General features: G+C 35.5%; 1 protein-coding gene across 1 annotated transcript; it reads right to left on the bottom strand.

Moving 5' to 3' along the window:
• Positions 1-1,818: 1,818 nt before the first annotated feature.
• Positions 1,819-16,315, bottom strand: LOC125664243 (protein draper-like). Its single transcript, XM_048896922.2, has 7 exons — positions 16,182-16,315; positions 4,459-4,734; positions 4,310-4,353; positions 4,066-4,206; positions 3,691-3,793; positions 3,530-3,588; positions 1,819-3,317 (listed from the first exon to the last, which is right to left on the bottom strand). The coding sequence occupies exons 2-7, from the start codon at positions 4,542-4,544 to the stop codon at positions 2,650-2,652; spliced, it is 1,101 nt and encodes a 366-aa protein (XP_048752879.1). The 5' UTR covers positions 4,545-4,734; positions 16,182-16,315; the 3' UTR covers positions 1,819-2,649.
• Between the last annotated feature and the right edge of the window lie 4,600 nt (positions 16,316-20,915).

Raw genomic sequence — 20,915 nt, 5'->3', positions numbered from 1 at the left:
AGCATTTGTGACGTTGCGCGGGACACTTGAAACAAAAAACGACTTTCAATCTTGTGATCATCAGTATTTTGTTGACATACATTACTGGATAAGTGTGACTTTTCAACACTTTACACGATCATTCTTCACGATGAACTATAGACTAGACTTCCTGACATCATAGGCAGTTGCTACTTCAACAAAAATGGAAAACGGACAGATTCATATCTAGGAATTAGTCGTTCCAAAAATTACTTTGTTAAACACCACTCTGATTCCACGCACAAGTACTCTGAAGTTGAAATCAAAAATATACTAGAGTTCCTCATTGACAATATCTTAGTAGTCTTTTGTGATCAGGTCTTCTAACAGTCTGTTGGAATGTTCATGGGCATGCATTGTGGTCGTTTGTTTGCTGGCTAGTTTTTATATTCTTATGACGCAAAATTTATTAAAGAATATCTACTTCAGAAAAAAAATTCTCTTGCTGTGGCCTTCAATTCGACATTTAGATATATCGACGACGTTTCATCTATTAACAAAAATAATGTTCATTATATATATATCCCTGTGAACTCGAAATAAAGGAGACCATAGATTCGTCCAGTTCAGCTTCATACTTGGATGTTTTATTGAAGAAAGACATTAACGGCAAACTAACAACTCAACTTTATAATAAACGGAATAATTTCAGCTTCGCCATTGTCAACTTCCCATATTTACATTTTATGTAGATATATTATATTTTCACCTGCATATGGTGTTAATATCTCTCGACTATAAATCGATACGTAAGGGCTTGTTCTGCATATAGTCAGTTTTTGAATTGGGGCAGGCTACTGACAAACAAGTTGATGGTGCAGGGGTTTCAACGGTCTCGTTTAAAGTCAGCATTTCACAAATTCTGTGGTCGTTAAAACGATCTAGTTTGCTAATACAGCCTATCATTGGGTCAACTGCTGTGTGGCGCGTTTCCTACTGATTGTTAGGCCCTTCTTGGCACACTGAGTTTGACTACGGATAACTCCGTTTACCTGATTAAAATATAGGGCTCACCACGGCTGGGTGTGACCGGTCGACAGGGGATTCTTACTCCTCCTAGACACCTGATCCTACCTCCGGTGTGTCCAGGGTCCGTGTTTGCTCAATTCTCTACCTTGTATTGATTGTAGGATTTCTTCACCTTTCATTAGCATTGGATCTTTATTCTTCCTGAATTCTTTTTTACTTATCTGAAAAGGATTGTATTGCTTTTGGACGAAAATATATGCCAATTATATAATTTGTTTTACTAAAACGATTGGATCTTGCTATTTGAGGAAATATAACTCTTCCATCCGAAATTTCAAAACCAACATTTCTTATAAAGTTTTTTTTTATAAATGGCTGTATAAAAAATGTTTCAATTTTACCTTTTCATATCATTATTATACATGTGTATTTTCTATTTACAGAGTTGGTATAGATTTAACCACCAGTTTTCAAGAAATTGAAGTTTAATGTTTTAAAAAAATCTTTTTCCAGAAATAATTAAAGCTGTATGACCCGATGTTCATGTATTATTTTTGTACATAATTACTTTAATGCAGATTAATTACTTTTCAAAGTTATTAACTTTCCATTAATTACATGTTTGAAAACATCTGCATGTAAAAGAAAACAATGAGAATATTATTTAGAAGGTAAGTATAGTGTGGTACATATATAAATCATCCCATAATAGACGTCTATAAATAGACCCAAGCGCATCAGGGGGATTCCAACATGATGTATTAACTCATACGCAACTCTCTAGGTTTCAGGCTGAAAGAGCGTAAAACAACGGATTACTAAGAGGTATTCTATACTTTTATTTCTATTAAACTTATGGCACGGTACTGTTGTAATAAAATACACAGCTTTACACATATAAGACCACCAATGATCTGAAAGTTTGAATTGGTCACTTGACTGTCACTTGAAATGGCAGAGTGACGCAGTTATTTGTAAACATCGATTTAAAATCAAGTTATCTGGGTTAAAACAGGTGAAATAATGTATGATATGTCATACAGCCTCATAACTACATACGTGCGGTGATTTAATAGCGTTTTTACAAGATGGAAAAAAATATTGTAATTCAGACCATAGAGCTTTAAGAATAATATGATGACTAAAATTATTGTTCTGTTGTATTTTAATTCAATCATCGTAAACAGGAATACGTGCATATTAATTATTTCAACCGGCTCAAGTTGAATGTGAATTTCCAGACGTAAATTGTGAAGGACTGCTCTGAGATTCGGTGAAGGCGTCAGTCCAAATATCCAGCCGAGAGGAATCTCAGCCGAGATGACGGTCATGGTAACTCAGAGGTCAAGGCGTTCGCTTCTTCACAATGGGTTCGAGTCTTGTTCTTTATTAGCCGTGTAAAACCTAAAACGTAAAATAGGTGGTCATCGCTCCATCACCAAACGCCCGGTGTTTGGAAGAGATATTCGTTGGTCTTCAGGATGATACATTTTAAACGGAAATGCAGTGTATTATGACAGGCATTGACACGATAAAGAATTCTCACTATTAGTAGCTAGTGATGTTTCAAAGAAACAAACAAAATATTCTGTTGAGAGCGACAGCATTGCCATCTCCTTCCTTGTTAAGTGATTTGAAAAATCATAATTTACCCATATGTCAATGGCCTTTCGTCACACTCCATGGGCGTGTAGGTAAAACCTCTTTTTGGCTCACTTTTCCTGGCGGGAGACTCTTACTTTTTACTTTAAACTGAAAGATTTCTTGATCAATGTCAACTTTCATGGGCATATCTCTCTCTTTCCTTGTTTGAGATATCAGGATATACTGGTTCACTGTTTTGTCTATCGAACTTTGTTGGACGGCTTCTTCCTCGGATTGTATTCTCTCCATCTCCTGTGGACTTTGCTTGTTATGATTCATTTCAATGGAGTCATACTCACCTACAACTTCATCTGAATATTGCACAATCATGGAGGACAAATCTGCTAGCCCTAAACATAACAGTTTTTCAGGATGATAACGGCGAAAAGACAATACATTATATGCAGACTGTTGAGATAAATGGCTGTATTTCCCACCGTTGTTTTCGCCTGCATCGCTTTTATCTTCATCATGATGACTGTTTTCAGGAATATTTTTATTAGACGGAAGCTGAGGCTTTGTGTCATCTTCTATGCCGCTTGTAGTGCACTGTTTTGGTTCCATCCTGGAGAATCGTAAGTCAGTATAGTCATCTGAATTAGTAGCTTGTTCTGGAACCACATCGTCGCTTTCACTGGATGACGAGTTTCTATGAATCTCATAAGGATTTTCTTCGTGATTCTCTGTGTAGAAAATGAAACTTTTTCACCATTAAAGATAGGTATGTCTGATTGGGGTTATTATTTACCCATTTACAAAGTTCGACATATTGGACAGTTCTGAAAGTATATTCCTCTGCAATGTATTTCATTCACACAAGAGTATATTTACAATGTACATTTTCATTCATAATTTAAATGATCTGTTTTCGAATTATTAACTGAAGATATCATACCTAGATGAGCAATATCATTCTGGTTAGTTTCCTGACTTGAAACACTTCTTTTTGAACACCTTCATGAAATAGATTATATTTGATAATCGAGTGTCAAATCATTTTAGCAGATCCCGCATTGTATATTGTTTTTAGAGAGTATATTATAGAAAAACTCTTACCATGACTTAAGGTAAATCATGAGGCCGACAATGCCCAAAGTCGTAAAGGACCCTACCAAAGTGTACCCTACATCTGTCCAGACACGTTTGTCGCCCTTATGTTCTACAGCATGAAAACAAGCCAAGTTAATGCCTTATGTTTACATCAAAGAATTGGACCGTTTCTAGGAAGAATATCTTTGAAACTTTGCGTCCACAGATGATCAGTTTGTATGTAAATGTCTTTGACTCTTTTCATATTTCAGTGAGTACTAGTACTGGATTTACAAAATCAAATTAGAAGAACATTACAAAACGAAACGAAAAATGCAATAGTAAGAATTGTCATATCAGCAAGATTGCTTTGGAAACTACAATTTTATTGCATTGCATTACCGTTAACTCTGTCCACCAAACAGCCATACTTTTTGTCACATGTATGAACGGGACATTCACACTCTGACAGACAAAATCTACCATAGTATCCACGGACACAGGTTCTATTACACTGAAGTCCGAATGTTCCATTTGGACACTCTACAAAAGAAAGATTAAACTAAATACAGGACACATACAATATATTCAATCTCTTTGATCGTAATATTTGGCATAATGAAGACAGTACTAGAGAAAATATTACCGACACAGGATCCATTTCGATGTTTGTAATAGTTGAGACAGCATCTACACAGTATATAATATGTAAATTATTCTGATATGATAATGAGTTTCCCATATGACACTTACACAATTACATGGTGATAAAATTAAAATTCATTCGCCAGATACCTGTCATCGCATATTTCGCTGCATCCTTGTGTAAGGAAAAGGTATAAAATCATTAGATGAAATATTATTCCCTGCTGTAGTTCCATCCTTGCGTTTTTGAAAGTGGTTTAATTCGTGTATATCAAGCTCTGTGTCAAGTAGATATAGTTGCGTAACGTCATTCACCGCTTAATATGTGACCACCTTCCAGAATTATGTCGCTTTCCCACATGCTGTTAATGTTTTAGACGGAAGTTTCACTTTTTTTGTAATGTTCTATTGATTCACGGAAGTTGTCTACAATGTATAAACGAAAGTCTTATTGCTGTAAATACCAACCTTCCTTAACCATAAATAAGAATAATATTTTCTGGATTCCTAGTACATACATATCGTTCATTTATAAAACTACAATACACTTTAGTATGGATTTCATGTAAGAACTGTTCTGTAATATGAATTACTTTACATGTATTGATGAAAAAGTTTTCCGTCCTATTTTCCCTATAATTCCACCATTAAGAAAATAATTGAAAGATTCATATACCACCATCTAATTGTGCTTTAAAATAATTCAACAAATAATTTCTCTTATATTCATTTTGTATTCCTTATAGGAGTTATAAGATTGATCTCTGTTCGGTATCTTCACCTTTCATCAAAATTCTATAATTAGAGTTTTTTAAATGGTGCGTGGAATACATGTACATAACAATGAAAACAGCAACATTTAATTCAAAATAATTGTGAGTTTGGGTTAGGTAAATTTACTGTGAAAAATTCAATTGATTGAATGCCAAATTAAAAGTGCAATGGTTAAGAGATGATTTAGATATGAAGGAGGAGGACAAGCGGTGACTTGACACATGCTGCGTTGTTTTGGAGGAGATATTGAACACTGGTGGTGTCGTGGGAATGGTAAAATACGACTCGACATGTGTTAATGTGGTGCAAGGGGACTCATTCATGGACGATGATGGTTGATGTGTCGACACAGAAAAGGAAGGATGGGCAACTGTAGCGAGTGCGGTACTCGGTTGGTATTCAATTTGGAGACAAAATTAGAACGGGGAAGATGCATTCTAGGGAAAAGCAGTCCTAAGTGCTTAATGCAGGTGACATTCCAAACCATATTTTTTTTAAAATAAGAAATCACACGAATTTTTCATCCAATCAGCATCGTTGTTAAGTCAACACTTTAAAAGTTATTAAATGATAGTCTTGTAATAAAAGAGATCAATGACGGTACACCGTAAAAAAGATGATACTTGTGCTTTGATATATTCTGCATTTGGGGGACGTTGGTCATTTCAGTGCCTTGTGTAAAACGTCTTGTCCTGAGGTAGAGACAGGTCGTCCCGAAACCAGTGCCTTGTATAAAACGTCTTGTCCTGAGGTAGAGACAGGTCGTCCCGAAAATAGAAAGGTTTGTCGTCGGTCATTTTAAGTTTTTCCATAATAGAACATCTTCGGTTAAATAAATCTGTACTTTATCACTTTCATTATAACATGATCTCTTGAATATTCCCTACACTGTGAAAGAATGAGTTGCAAAGTTTTCAACATAAACCTTACATATTTTATATACGAATGTAGTTGATGATTAAAGAAAAGTATGGTTATGGGTTCATAGGTCTAGGTAGCTATCGATACCCACTGACTAGTAACTCGTTACTTGAGAATATAAACGCTGTCTTCTTAGCCAACTACTTGAAACTGAAAACTATTTCAGGTTTTTTTTTCATCAAAATTTATAAACAGCTGGTATCACTAGACATGATATCCTTAAGCGTTTAGCTGGTTTCCGTAATTGTGATATCTGATGAATGATGCAATATCCAGATGTAAAGTTGTCTGAATTAAACATTTATAATACAAACACCTAACTACTTAAGAATTTCAAAGCAAACTCGAAATTTAACGGTCATTCCACTGACTACGGATTACTCCATTTGCCTAATCGGGATAAAGGGCTCACGGTGGGTGTGACCTGTAGACAGAGGGTGCTTAAACTACTTCTAGGTACCTGATCCCACTTCTGCTATGTCCAGGGATCCGTTTTCCAAGTCTCTATTTTGTATTCGTTTGCTAGCAATGTTCGTTATCTTTGCTTTTTCCTTAACATGTATAAACTGTTCTCGTTAAGAACATACGAATCCCAAAACATTTTGTTGAATTCTGTAAAAGTCATTGTAAATGTTTTAATATTGCTAAAAACCATATAAATGTGTCCCTATGAAGCTACCTTTAGTTTTGTATTATTCACAAACGTTTACTTAAAAATTGACATGCAATCAGGTGCCTAGGTTTTAGGTGTATCCTTCGCAGCAATTGATATGTTCGTGCGAAGTAAAGATAAGGCTTGGTAGAATGTTTACTGGATCATGCAGTGTATCTTTGTTTGTAAGGGTTTTTGTGAAGTTTTGGAATCCAGTATAAGTATGGTAACTCCTATCCATTTGTGCCATTGATTGAGATGTCGAATGCTTTTAAAACGGAAACATTATTTCCTGTTTGAAAAAGGAACTTGAGTATAAGTTGATTACCAAACGTGAAACCAAAGACAAGTTTGTTTTAAATACAGCTGTAATAATGAATCTTACAAACAACGATAATGTTGTTACAAGTTACATGTATGTCAGCTGGAACCAAACCACATTCCTCATGAAACGTATCGAATTTTTTCATCACTTCTGGTTTAATAGAAACAGAAAGATAAATGGCACACATTTTTGTTTTCATGAAAAAGTGAAGACAGCAAACAGTGATCAATCCCATAAATCCTATAAATAAAATAAATATCAGATTCATCAAAACATTTATTTTTAGAAAAAGTCAATATCTGTAGCACGAAATATTTTGTGAAAACAATATGTCTATAAGTTTTATGAGATAAAAATGACGGAGAGAGTAAATTATACCTTGATCCATTCATATTGAATTAGAGTTTTCCTCCTTGTAGAATTATAAAAATATTGAATACTCTCAGCATTTGTATGGTGACCTTTACATTTACTTGCATATTTTGAAATATCGTGGTAATTAAAATTTTCACCATGAGCTTTCTTTCGAAATTATATTCTGATTGACTTTATATTTCGGAAATGTATTTTTCTTCTAGGGATTAATGTTATTCTTTATAACAGATATTTCTGATATGTCTTCTCAAGTATGAATATTATTTTTGTGAATAAATGTGATTGCTAATTATTTTTATTTGATACCAAGTTTAGCATAACGTAACAATTCTTGGAAAACAAAATTGGGTGTTTTGTGGATCGGATACCTTAGAAGAAGTGCAAACACCGACCAGATATGGGATCAGGCGGCCGTTTCACTAAACCATCGTAGAACGTAAGACCATTTCTCTAAATGTTACGACTTGCGATTTACGATAAATACTGATCTTAACTCCACAAGTGGTCTAGGGCTATCGTAAGTGCTCATACATGCACGTAAATAAGCAATATGACCGCCATGCTGGCAGCCTGAGATCATTTTGTGGTAGTATTTACCTGACTGAGTTTGTTTATACTTGGTAGGAAGAAAACAATCACAATGACTTGCAGTCTGCTTTTACACAAAAATATTGTACTGTTTGAGCCTGAATCTTAAACCAATTAGAGTTATCGTTCTTTGTTACGTACATCCACAGAAATGTCAGTCTCACAGGGGCTAAGCCCGTTTCGGGCCCGGACTCTGTGATACCATATATATAGTAAATCAATATTTATTGTATCACAGAATTCGGGCCCAAAACAGGCTTAATCCCTGTGACCAGTCTGCCGAAATAAATGTAAAGGCAATGAATTCATAATTTAAAAAGTGAGGAGGGGGTGAGATAGTCAATATGTCAAACTTTGCATGTAATAATAACGAAAACAGTTGTTAGAAAAGTAATAGGGGGAGGAGGATGTTGCTACATATGCCTACATCACCGTTATTGTACATGTATATTTAACATTAGACAGCATTTAAGTAATTCTCATAGACATGTTCAGAAATCAAGTTTCTTTAATAACAGTTGATTTAAATCCGAGACGTTGCGATTAGACGTACTTGGCTATTTTGTCCGTCGGATCAATACAGCTGGCTAACTGCATAATACATGCACATTCGAACGATAAACAAAGAGGGGTCAAAATCCCATAAAAACCAATTTTATCATCCGTGCAAAATGAATCCGTAATTTGTACTATTAGTTCTATTTCCGTGCATTCGTGCGTCCGTGATTTGTAAATGGCGTCAAAATCCCAATTTTGCAAGTGGAACGTTTTTGTAGTTTTATGAAGGTTGTTAGAAATCAAACATACAAACTAGGCATATATCTATACACAGAAAATGGATGGGTCATTATCGGACCCTTGGAGTTCCGATCCTTTGTTATACAATGCAATATCAATAATGATTTTTAATTAATGATCTACATGTAGATTATATATCATCCTGTAAATACGGTAGTATATGCTTACATGCCCCAAACGGAAAAAAATACAAAAATTATACAAACGCATGGGCAAAATAAAACAAATATATATATATATATATATATATATATATATATATATATATATATATATATATAATATATATATATATATATATATATATCCATGGTTTGAAAATTCCCTAATCTTGTGTGCAATTTTATATTCATCTTTTTTTATCAATATCATCTCATTTCCTTATATATATATATATATATATATATATATATATATATATATATATATATATATATCTTTTTTAATCCTTTGAATATAGTTTACTTATTGATGGAAACTTGACTCACTTGAGCAGATCGATACATGACATTTAAAATTCTAAAATGTAAATCTTTTATGTTATATCTAATATCATTTTCACCCAATCTCAAGTTACATGGAAGTCAATAAAAATATCCTATCAATTGCTTAAACATTCTAGGAGTTTTCTTCACGTTACATTAGAGATAGGGTTCAACATTTCCATTATTTTTGTTGACAACATGCCTGAGATAGTGCAGACGATAAGGATATGTTTAAAACCAGGATAGTAACGAAAGTTCTTACGTTAGTATCATAATTCATTTCCATTACTATCACCATCGCTGTTTTTTCAACGACGAATTTTCTGTTCATATGAGCCGTATAAAAGATAAAATAACACCTGATCGTAATTCTTGCTATTGTATGGTATTTCTTACCTACATATCATTCGCAAATAAACAATACAAATATATATTATAAGTAAGCGTGGTCTTTCCGGAATTTCCTTCCGCCATCTTGGGATTATAGTAACGATCGTTACTATAATCAGTTTAATACCAGTGATCCTGATCAGGTAAACGAAGTTATCGGTAGTCAAAATTAGTGTGCAAAGAACATCCTAACAATCCGTATGAAACACGTCAGACAGCATTTGATCCAATAGTACATTGTATTGACGAACTAAATCGTTATAACGAGCATAGATTTTGCGAAATGCTGACTCCAATCGAGACTGTTGAAACGTCTGTACCATCAACTTGTTTGTCAGTAACTTACCTCGACTCAAAAACTGACTATACACAGAACAACCTCTTGCGTATCGAATCAGTTGAGAGATATATAATTAACATATGCAGGTGATATTGGAATATTGCTACATAAATATGCAAGGTGAAGATAACGAACAGTGATCAATCTCATAACTCCAATAAGCAATACAAAATAGATAGTTGGGCAAACACGGACCCCTGGACACACCAGAGGTGGGATCAGGTGCCTAGGAGGAATAAGCATTCCCTGTTGACCGGTCACACCCGCCGCGAGCTCCATATCCTGATCAGGTAAACAGAGTTATCCGCAGTCAAAATCAGTGTGCCAAGAACGGCTTAACAATCGGTATGAAACACGTCAGACAGCATTTGACCCCGAGGTTGTATTGACGAACTAGATCGTTATAACGACCATAGAATTTGCGAAATGCTGACTTCAATCGAGACTGTTGAAATCCCTGTACCATCAACTTGTTTGTCAGTAGCTTACCTCCATTTAAAAACTGACTATACCCAAAGCAAGCTCTTGCATATCGAATCAGTTGAGATATATAAACACCATATGAAGGTGATAATGGAATATTGCTACACAAATATGGGAAGTTGACGATGGAGAAGCTGAAATCATCCCGTTTGTCATACAGTTGAGTTGTCAGTTTCCTGTTAATGTCTACTTTCAATAAAATATCTAAGTATGAAGCAGAAGTGGATGACTCTGTGGTGTCCTTTATTTCGAGCTCACAAGGATATATCAAATGGACATATGAATGAAAGCTATCACTGTTAATAGACAAAACGTCATCGATTTATCTAAAAGTCGAATTGAAGGTCACAGCGAGAGATTTTTTCTTCTCACGTAGAAGTTTAGAAGTTGACGATGGAGAAACTGAAATCATTCCGTTTGTCACACAGTTGAGTTGTCAGTTTGCCGTTAATGTCGACTTTCAATAAAGTATCTAAGTATGAAGAAGAAGTGTACTTTTTGTATTTTTGGTGTCTTTTATTTCGAGCTCACAGGGATATATCAAATCGAGATATGAATGAAAGTTATTATTGTTAATAGACAAAACGTCGTTGATATCTCTAAATTTCTAATTGAAAGCCATAGCAAGATATTTTTTCTTCTCTTGGAGAAGTTTTTGAATAAATTCTGCTTCATGTAAAACTTTTACGGTATCAGTTTCAATGCACCAGATTTGTATTGCGACAAATAATGTCTCTTGAGTGATACTCAAGTCGAAAGTTTGGAAATTCAAAATAACAATAAACTTGTAAGAGCTAAAGGGAAAACTAGTATGCCAAAAAAAAAAAAAAAAAAAAACTGGAGCCAAATTCTTCCAAGGATAAGAGCTATGTAAAAGAGAGAAAATCCTTAATTTTGAAATGAATTTCTAACTTTATCCCAGCAATTAAATAAACATCCATATCTTCAAGCTAGCAACAAAGTACTTAGCTACTGGGCTGTAGATTCCCTCGGGAACTAACAGTCTTCTACCAGAGGCCTTGACCCAGGGGTCGTAATGTAAAACTTATATGGTACCAATTTTGATGCACCAGATGCGCATTCATATGTATATGAAAACCGGTCAACTAACAAAGGAGCCCAATTCCTGCCCATGAGAATTCCAACCGACTATTGGAAGACCTGATCACCAAAGACCACGAAGTTATCGTCAATGAGGAACTCTACCATAATTTTTATTTCAAGTTCAGGGTACTTGTACGTGGAATCAGATTGGTGTTTAAGAAAGTAAGTTTTTGGATGACCAATCACTTAATATGAATATTTCCTTTGTCCATTTTTGTTGACGAAGCAACTGTCTATGATGTCAACAATTCTAGTCTTTAATTCATCGTGAGGAATAATGGTGTATAGTGTTGAAAAATCATAGGTTTTGATGTGATTAATTTGGGAAAAGTTTTGCGATTTCAAGTTTACTACAAGTTGTATGGATTTTTTTTAGAATCCACATTTGATTGTGTAATCGCACAGTAAGTTTGACGTTTCTCCTTCACAGCTGTTAATATTTTCGTGAGGAGCGTAGGTTACAGAATTCAGCAATGTTTCTTTATTTGTAAGGCTTTTTACGTAGTGATATAATTATTATAATTGATAAATGTCTTGACTGTATTTGTGATCGTCTTGCTCAATTTCTCTTAAGGTTAATCGATCCTCGTGTGATATCATAGGTTTTTGCAAAAATCTTTATCAAATTAAACTTTGCGCATGAAAGAAATATATCTTGAGTGGAATTTTATTTACTACATAAAATAAAAAAATTGGTAAACTATTGATATTGAAAAAGTGTATATTTTCTATAGATAATCAATTCTTTATAATTGAAAAAATGTTGTCAAGGGCAATAACTCCTATGCTGGTATTTCTTCTACTGCATGTCTATTATGCATGATTTCCCTAATATCCACAATTAATTTATACATATTTATGAATTAACAGTTTTCTTAAACTGTTGACATTTAAAATTTTTCATTTCAACAAGATTTTATCTATCTTAATTATTGTTTACAACGAAAATGTGTGATTTTCTGATGTTAACATATACTTCCGGTTTTTTTTTTATGTCTGACATCTTTAAAAATGTGGCAACATGTACATTTTCTATGGTTATTGTTTAAATTTAACTATATTGAATGGAAATTAATACACTTTTTGCATTTTTAACCATTATTATTGATAAGTCACATGAGGATCGATCGACCTTAAATCTGTAAGATTTACTATAAACTTTATCATTGTTCTTTTGGATAAATGTACTTCAGTAAAAAATATGTCCGACGAGTCACACATATTAAGCATGATATCCAACTTTACATTAGAACACTGTCCGCACATTTTTGTACCTTATCAATTCTAAGTATCACCAAGAAGTATAATATTGACATTTTGATCAATTCATTTTTAATAATCCACATTAATTAAAGAATCCGCCTGATAGATAAAACCAAAAAACTGGCTGTAATAACAGTCCATGACTCATTGCAGTGAATAACAGACACAAGCAACGTTTACCAATTTATTCATATAACAGCAATGACACATCCGGGATATACTGAAATGGACAATATCGGCCGCATGTGAAACTTTTGTGGGGTAACTGGGGAGTCGCCCAGTGAGCCAGTTTAACTTAACTTGTAAGGGGTACGCTGGGGGGCCCGAGTAAAACATTCAGTGCCCAGACCTGAACGGACGCCAGCGTTCTAAGGAGGTAAGCGAGACCCGCCCTTCTCACCCTGTCTCCTGCAGTGCTACCTGGTATGTACATTATCATGTTGGACATAAGCCCCAAACATGCATCAGACTGTAGCATCCCCTCACTGAAGTGAGGTGGATGTGGGCCCAACCGTCCCCGGTGGTGGCCCCACTATTAATTTACTTGTTTTAACTTGTACGACTTTTAGTACTGTAAATTGCCCCCTGCTTTAGAAGCAGGTGGGGGAAACAACCAGGTTTTGGAGCAGAAACAGTCATCACATACCATTACCGACTCCCCAGTTCGGCCACAGACATTGGAACAATGTCCCCCACAAAAAACTTGTAGGATTAAAAACTGAGTGAAACTCAAAATACAACAAGAGATGTTTGTAAAACACATATGCTCCCCCCATGGTGCAAAATTGAAAATGGTTATACACACACACATCATTTAATTGATAGTAGTATCATCAATTCAAAATATTGAGCAGACAATATCTTCCTATGTCAAGAGTGAATTGACCATGTGACCTAAATAACAATATGGGTCATCTACTCCTTATGCTGTACCAGTGTACCAAGTTTGGTGTCAATCAAGCAAACAATTCTTAAAATATAGGAAACAAGATATTACTATGTCCAGTTCAACAATTGACTTTTGACTTCAAAATCAATATGGGTCGTCTTCTCCTGAAAATGTACCAGTGTACTAAGTTTGATGTCCGTCAAGCAAAAAGGTTATCAAGATATGAGTGGACAGTATATTACTATGTTCAGTTTGACCTTTGACCATGTGACCTCAAAATCAATAGGAGTCATCTCCTCCTGAAAATACACCACTGTACTTAGTTTGATGTCTGTCAAGCAAAGGGTTCTCAAGATATTGAGTGGACAGTATATTCCTATGTCCAGTTTGACCCTTGACCTTTGATCTCAAAATCAATAGGGGTCATATTCTCTTGAAGACGTACCAGTGTACCAAGCTTGATGTTGTCAAGCAAAGGGTTCTCAAGATATTGAGCGGACAGTATATTTCCATGTCTAGTTTGACCCTTGACCTTTGATCATGTGACCTCAAAATCAATAGGAGTCATCTTCCCCTGAAGATATACCAGTGTACTAAGTTTGATGTCTGTCAAGCAAAGGGTTCTCAAGATATTGAGCAGAAATTATATTCTTAAGTCCAGTTTGACCCTTGACCTTTGGACCTCAAAATCAAAGGGGTCATCTTCTCTTGAAGACGTACCAGTGTACCAAGTTTGATGTCTGTCAAGCAAAAGGGTTCTCAAGATATTGAGCGGACAGTATATTCGTATATCTAGTTTGACCCTTGACCTTTGACCATGTGACCTCAAAATCAATGGGGGTCATCTTCTTCTGAAGATGTACTGGCGTACCAAGTTTGATGTCTGTCAAGCAAAGGGTTCTCTAGACATTGAATGGTCAGTATATTCCTATGCCCAGTTTGACCCTTGACCTTTGACCATGTGACCTCAAATCAATAGGGGTCCTCTACTCCTTAGGATGTACCAGTGTGCCAAGTTTGATGTCTTTCAAGCAAAGGGTTCTCAAGATATTGAGCGGACATTATATTCCTATGTCCAGAGTAGATTGACCCTTGACCTTTTGACCTGAAAAACAATAGGGATCCTCTTCTACTCATAACTAACCCACATATGAAATATCATTATCATCAAGTGAATGATTCTCAAGATATTGAGTGGACAACACGTGGTCTACAGACCGACCGACTGACAGGTACAAAACAATATGCCCCCTCTTTTTCAAAGGGGGGCAGAATAAAGAATTACATGGATAAGAATAAGTCATTTGACCAAATCACAGTACTTGAAACTGGAGTTGCACAAAAATTACAGTAAACGCACAATTGGCAAACAGCAACAAGCACGAAATGATAAATTACTTGTGCGGTGGGTAAGAAAAACCTTGACATTTGAAGAAGAAAAAAAAGAAAAAAAAGAGAAAAAATTCCAAGGCCGCTTGATATTGTTGAGAAATAATTGATTTCCCAGGACCGACATACAGACGAGTGCCATCTGTTCGGAACAACTCAATCTCAGTAGCCTTGATGACATGGTTGTGTCCAATGTAGAAACCTCTAACCTGGTTAGCCATGAATTTTTATCATGCAACTATGGGCATCATACCAATATGTTCTAGGTACTGAAAACGTGTCGTAGGAGTGCCATCCGCATGAAAAGAGCAATATATAAGTAATGGGAGGGGGGGCTATAAATATGCCTTAATTAGTAGTGTTGGGCAGATAATTTGACAAACTAGGGGTTTGCCGGTTTGGTTGGTCTTGGACCTATGTGAAAATACCAACGGTTGACCTAGCTGGTTTTGAGAAACTTGTGGAATCGACGATGACAAAACTTACTGACTGCGCAAACCGTAAAAATGCCAATGAAAAGGCTGCTGAAAATAATGAGATATAGGAAGTCTTGATATATTGAGACACCTATAAACAGCTTGGCACCTTCTAGGGATGAGAGAAATTTGATTGGTTGTTTATGTACATCAACCAGAATTCGCTGTGAATTTTGCCCCAAGACATAGCAGGGTTGGAGGCCTTACGGAGTCGGAATTGGTCGTCATACTTTTGCCAATTTTGTGAACGATTAGCTGCAAGCCTTATATCTCGCATGTACTTAAGCATTTCTTGGGCCGTTTGACTATGTTGAAGTACAATGCTCATGTAAATCATGAAGGCTGATGTCCACTTTTCAATGCTCAAAAAGGAGTTAAGTTGGCGCTTGACTACGCATAGCTTGCCATTGACAAGTTGTAAATCCCCGTGGGACTCAAACTGCTCCAATTCCGTAGCAGATTTGCGTAGGACAGACAGATCAATAAATCCCCCCTCCCATATTTTTTGCTTGAGTTTAAGCGAGACATGACTGCCGATATCATCGCATGCAGATGTAATTTGACAAGGTAAAGCCAAGGGTAAATATGCCGCTTGGTTCAACAAAAAATTGCAAGACTCACCCGGGTTATCCGGTGTACATGTATTATCGATTGGGAATCGAGGGACCTTCTCAGGGGGCTGTGGCTGCCCCTCTGCAGGGGCTAGTCGATCCGTCCAAGGTGTGGCCGTGTGATTTGGACTTCGTTCCCGGAGTTGAGCTGTTGTCCGACGATTACGTTTCATCCCGACCCTCCTGGCCGGGGATCTCTGGGTCGCTGCTCGTTTTATAGGTGGCATTCCTAATGCAGGAAAAATTGTCAAAAAGCTATGTGTAGGGAATAAATCCAAAAAGGGGAGAGAAAAACTTCGGCCACGTGCTTCGTTTCCGCCTCTAATACAAGAACCACATGCTTCGGTTGGAAAAAGTGTAATGAATGGGTTCGATCACAGGGAGTACCGAGTGTGACGTAGTGCATACAAATTAACTTGTACCATAAAGTCACGTAGACCCGACCTACAGGGTGTATCAAAATTAATACGGACTATTTGATATAAACTCAAATAATCTCGATTGTTTTAAACTTTAGAACCAGCTTCATTGTATTTTATTCCCAATTAATTGAAGTTTAACAGGTCCTCTGAAATTCGAGAGAAAAATAAAACTATTTCAGAAATAAGTCACTCATGGTCAATAAAAATTGCCGGAACTCAAAACTAATGAAACTGACGAAAAATATGCAAATTTGTGGAATAAAAAGGCACATGATTCCACCTCTGGTGTGCCCAGGGATCCGTGTTTGCCCACCTCTCTGTTTTTGTATTCTTTATCGGAGTTATGAGATTGATTATTTTTCATTATGTTCACCTTTCACTGATCTCAATTAGCTGAGTAATAAGATTTTAAATGTAGAAGTTCATCACCGTCATTGTGATTTTATTGTCCTTTCGTTTGCACAAAATCAGCTGGATTTATAAATTATGTATCTTGACCTTCCTCTAACACAGAGTACGAGAAATAGTCGTCCATTTAGTTACATTCAATGTGAATGTCGGAGTTTTCATTGTTTTCTCCAGACTTTGAAAGCGATAGATTGTCTGCAACAATGTCCAGTTTCATATCGACAGTGGCACTACCTATAGAAAATGTAAGCGGCACGTCACCCGATTCCTCATTTGTAATGGACATTTCTACTGATAATGTACTGGATTCAACGCAAGTATCACTTTTCTTCTCAGTATTTCTTCTCATCACTTGAGTGTACTCGTCTGATTGCCCGGGAGGAAGTATTTCACCAGTGTCTACCCTCTGAGGACTCATAGCTTCCCATGTTTTAAAGTTTTGAACTACAGGATCATCATCTTCACCATCGATACTGGCATCCGAATTTACACTGTCATCAGCTGTTTCATTCTTTGTTTCATTAGAACGTTTGTTATCCTTATCGTTGCCATGTTTAGAGCAACAGACTGCATCAACATCTTCCTTTGTCAGATTTGGCAAAATATCTTCATATTCCGATGCGTCCCCGATACTCCATATGCCGTCTGCCAAACTGTATGCACACGGATACAAAACTTCTGTATTATGACCTATTCTTACAGGTAGATTTAGATCACTTGATGTCGTCTTCAATTGATGTTTATCAGCGTCGTCTTTCATGCTCATTTCTTTCATTAGTTGAGATCTGTCTATGTACTCATTTATTGTTTCATCTATCAGACTTTGGCGAATAATTTCTTCCTCTGAAAGTGGCCTTTCTTTCTCCAGCAATACATCCTTATCATGACTCACACTAACCCGATCATATTCATTTCCTATGTTATTCGATCTGTGACCTCTCATTGAAGACAATTCAACTGATTTCAACAGCGATCCATGAAAATGTCTACGAAGAGACTACACATGATACGCTGTACTTCTATCGAAATGTTCATATTCTACTTCGTCGACATCGTAACAACTGATTTCTGTACCGTGAGGTGAGATGGCAGCGGTAGAAGATGGCATAGTATCGGTATCATTCCCTCTTGTCATTTCCGGTTGGATCCCGGAATATTGCAGACCAGTATAGTTGTGTTGTACTTGTAACATTGATATTTCACCGTCCGTCTCACTGGCTGATACAGTATTTTTTTCCTAGGCTTGATTTTAATACTTAAAATTAAAAACAAAAGATCAGTTTTGCAAACACATTCATGGACAAAAGTTCTGCTTTAAGTAAGCATACCATTCCCAGTTTCTTCTTCCTTTAGACAGCCATATTTGTTTTCGCATTCATCACTGGGACATTCACATTTTGATTGACAGAATCGACCATAGTATCCACGGACACATGTTCTGCTACAGTTAACTCCGAATGTACCAAGCGGACACTCTAGACATATATATTGTTAATGATTAAGTAAGGAGGGATGTAAGGTATGACAATGTTTGACCACGTTTTATTCAGTCGACCTTTGATGATAATGATGATATACAAAGAGGAAAATCCACAAATAATATACAATCAGACAGACAATGAGAAAATATGTTTACCAAGGCAGGATCCATTTTGATGTTTGTAGAAGTTCAGACAGCATCTGCTGAAATATTCAAAACCAACATCAATCTAATTAGAATAGGATGTTAGAGCAATGTTATCGTGTTGTGTATGCTAGTGAATCTAAGATATAATTTTGATTATAGATTAAAACAACATATGCGGGTATCACAACAATACTTATAATTTCACTACCTATGCTTAGAATTAACTTTTACAATAAAACATAGCTATGGAAATAAACATTAAACATACCCATCATCACACTCCTCGCTGTTTATGGTTGTAGATAATACAAAGATAATCAGATGAATTAAGATCTGTCTCTCTGTGCCTACCATTGTCACGTGTTATGTATTTTGAGTGGTGATATATATATTGACACAAAGCTTTCATTAGGGACGTTTGTGTTTGAAGTTGCAAAAGTACATTTCTATAATGCCACTTACATGTAGGTCGAATTAGTTCAATCCAAAATATTTCCTTTACTCATAAATTAGGGAAATAGTAGTGGGATTTCCAGAAATGAAATATACCATTTGTTGTTTTACAGAAATAGATTGTTTGTATTTGCATTTTATCACACATGTAAATCTCTTCCAATTCCGCTGAAGTCAGGATTGTCTGATATTTTTCTATCAAACTCCTCTCACATACTTGAATTCGAAAATGCTCTTTAATTTCTATTTGAGTCCAAACATATACTTCATTGATTTTGGATTTGTCGAATGTTGCAAGGTACTCACGATTGACGTTAGATGAGAGTAGAATTTAGTTTAATGTGAGTAAATTGGGCTTAACTTAATAAAGTGTTAATTTTGCAATCAAAGTACATGTAGTTAATAAAGGCGACAACAGTAAGTAACAACTGTCTCTGAAATCTCTAACGACACAAAGGAAAAGGCGTCGTTTAACTAGTATCTTAAATTTGTTTCCTGAAATTTATAAGCCTACATGTAACCAGCAGGACCTAGTTGCAGAGAGGTTATTTAACTTTAACTTGCCATAAACTCATATATGTACATAACGTTAACTAGGCATTAACTGTCAGTTAAACTTAACTAAATTTTGTGCAACTGGACCCAGATATCTATGAAGTTGTTACTTTTCATTTTTTTGCTACACTTGCATGTATATTATATCTACTGCATGTATACTGAAAATAAACACTTTTACCTGGGCCACCAAAATAAATATGATTTGCGCTAAATGCACTCATAGATATATTTATCAAAAGACATATACTTTAAAGTCTCTTGAAAGTGATATAAAAGAATTACCTCGAAAAAGAAACCCATGAAATTGAATCAATAAAGTTTCACACTCACATACCCCTTCAGCATAATATTTGGCGTAAAACCGTTTCTTTCCAGCAATGAAGAATGGAGACGTAGTACAGCAAGAAATAGAAATAATTATCCTAACAATATGTAACCAATATTTGAAAGTGACGTGTGACTTGGTTACTGTTGTTTGATTGTTTTCAACTGATGAGATTAAAGGACACAACGCATATTTCTAAACTTTTTTCATTTTTTCAGCAAAATTAACTCTTTTTATATATAAACTACTTTAAATGTGTTTTAAATGAAATATTTTGCGTAGTTTTCGAGTTTGAAAGCGATGGAATTTAAATCTTGCGATATGCATATTTTCTTTCGCTAGTTTTCGCGCCAATATGTGTGACGTCATATGCGCTCTCGGGTTTGAAAACATCTATTAGCCATTTCATAAACAGATTAGATTTAATCGACAAAAAAACAATTATCACGTTAACGGCTTGTCAATAATAATGCATTAAGATATTTTGTGCCGTGCTCGGGTGTACTAGTTGTCGGTAGAATGGATTTAGACTGAGTATTTTTCATTTTTTCGAAGGAAGGTACGAGAAAAAAGACGTGGATATTTTTTTTGTTGGAGCAAGAACTTTACCTTAAAAACACACCCAGTCACCTTCTCAAACACCGCTTGGACTGAGACCCCGATTAACTGCGAGAAAATGGATATATCGAAGCTATAAGCACTGGTAGGCATATAGCATACATTGTTTTGCTCTTCAAGTTCAATACACACTCGGATCAACTGACCTTCACTTTGTAACAACATATATCGACGATACAATGTAACTTCTACCAACTAGTAGATTTACAAAAAAAATTAAAGATACAAAATAATTGAACTTTTAATTATACAAATAATAGAATATTGTATTTCCTAACTTTAAATTGAATTATAAAAAACCATTTCCTTATTCAACTCGTAGCATCTTGAGTG

The sequence above is a fragment of the Ostrea edulis genome, chromosome 1 (assembly GCF_947568905.1).
Source record: "Ostrea edulis chromosome 1, xbOstEdul1.1, whole genome shotgun sequence".
Lineage (NCBI taxonomy): Eukaryota > Metazoa > Mollusca > Bivalvia > Ostreida > Ostreidae > Ostrea > Ostrea edulis.
Note: the sequence above shows the minus strand (reverse complement) of the source record. Positions and strands in the feature narration are given on the sequence as shown.

Excerpts from the sequence above, each read along its gene's own strand:
- LOC125664243 (XM_048896922.2), bottom strand. The coding sequence starts at position 4,544 with ATGGAACTACAGCAGGGAATAATATTTCATCTAATGATTTTATACCTT. Across the intron at positions 4,207-4,309 it reads TCGAAATGGATCCTGTGTCG|AGTGTCCAAATGGAACATTC; the intron begins GTAATATTTTCT and ends TTTCTTTTGTAG. Across the intron at positions 3,589-3,690 it reads ATGATTTACCTTAAGTCATG|GTGTTCAAAAAGAAGTGTTT; the intron begins GTAAGAGTTTTT and ends TATTTCATGAAG.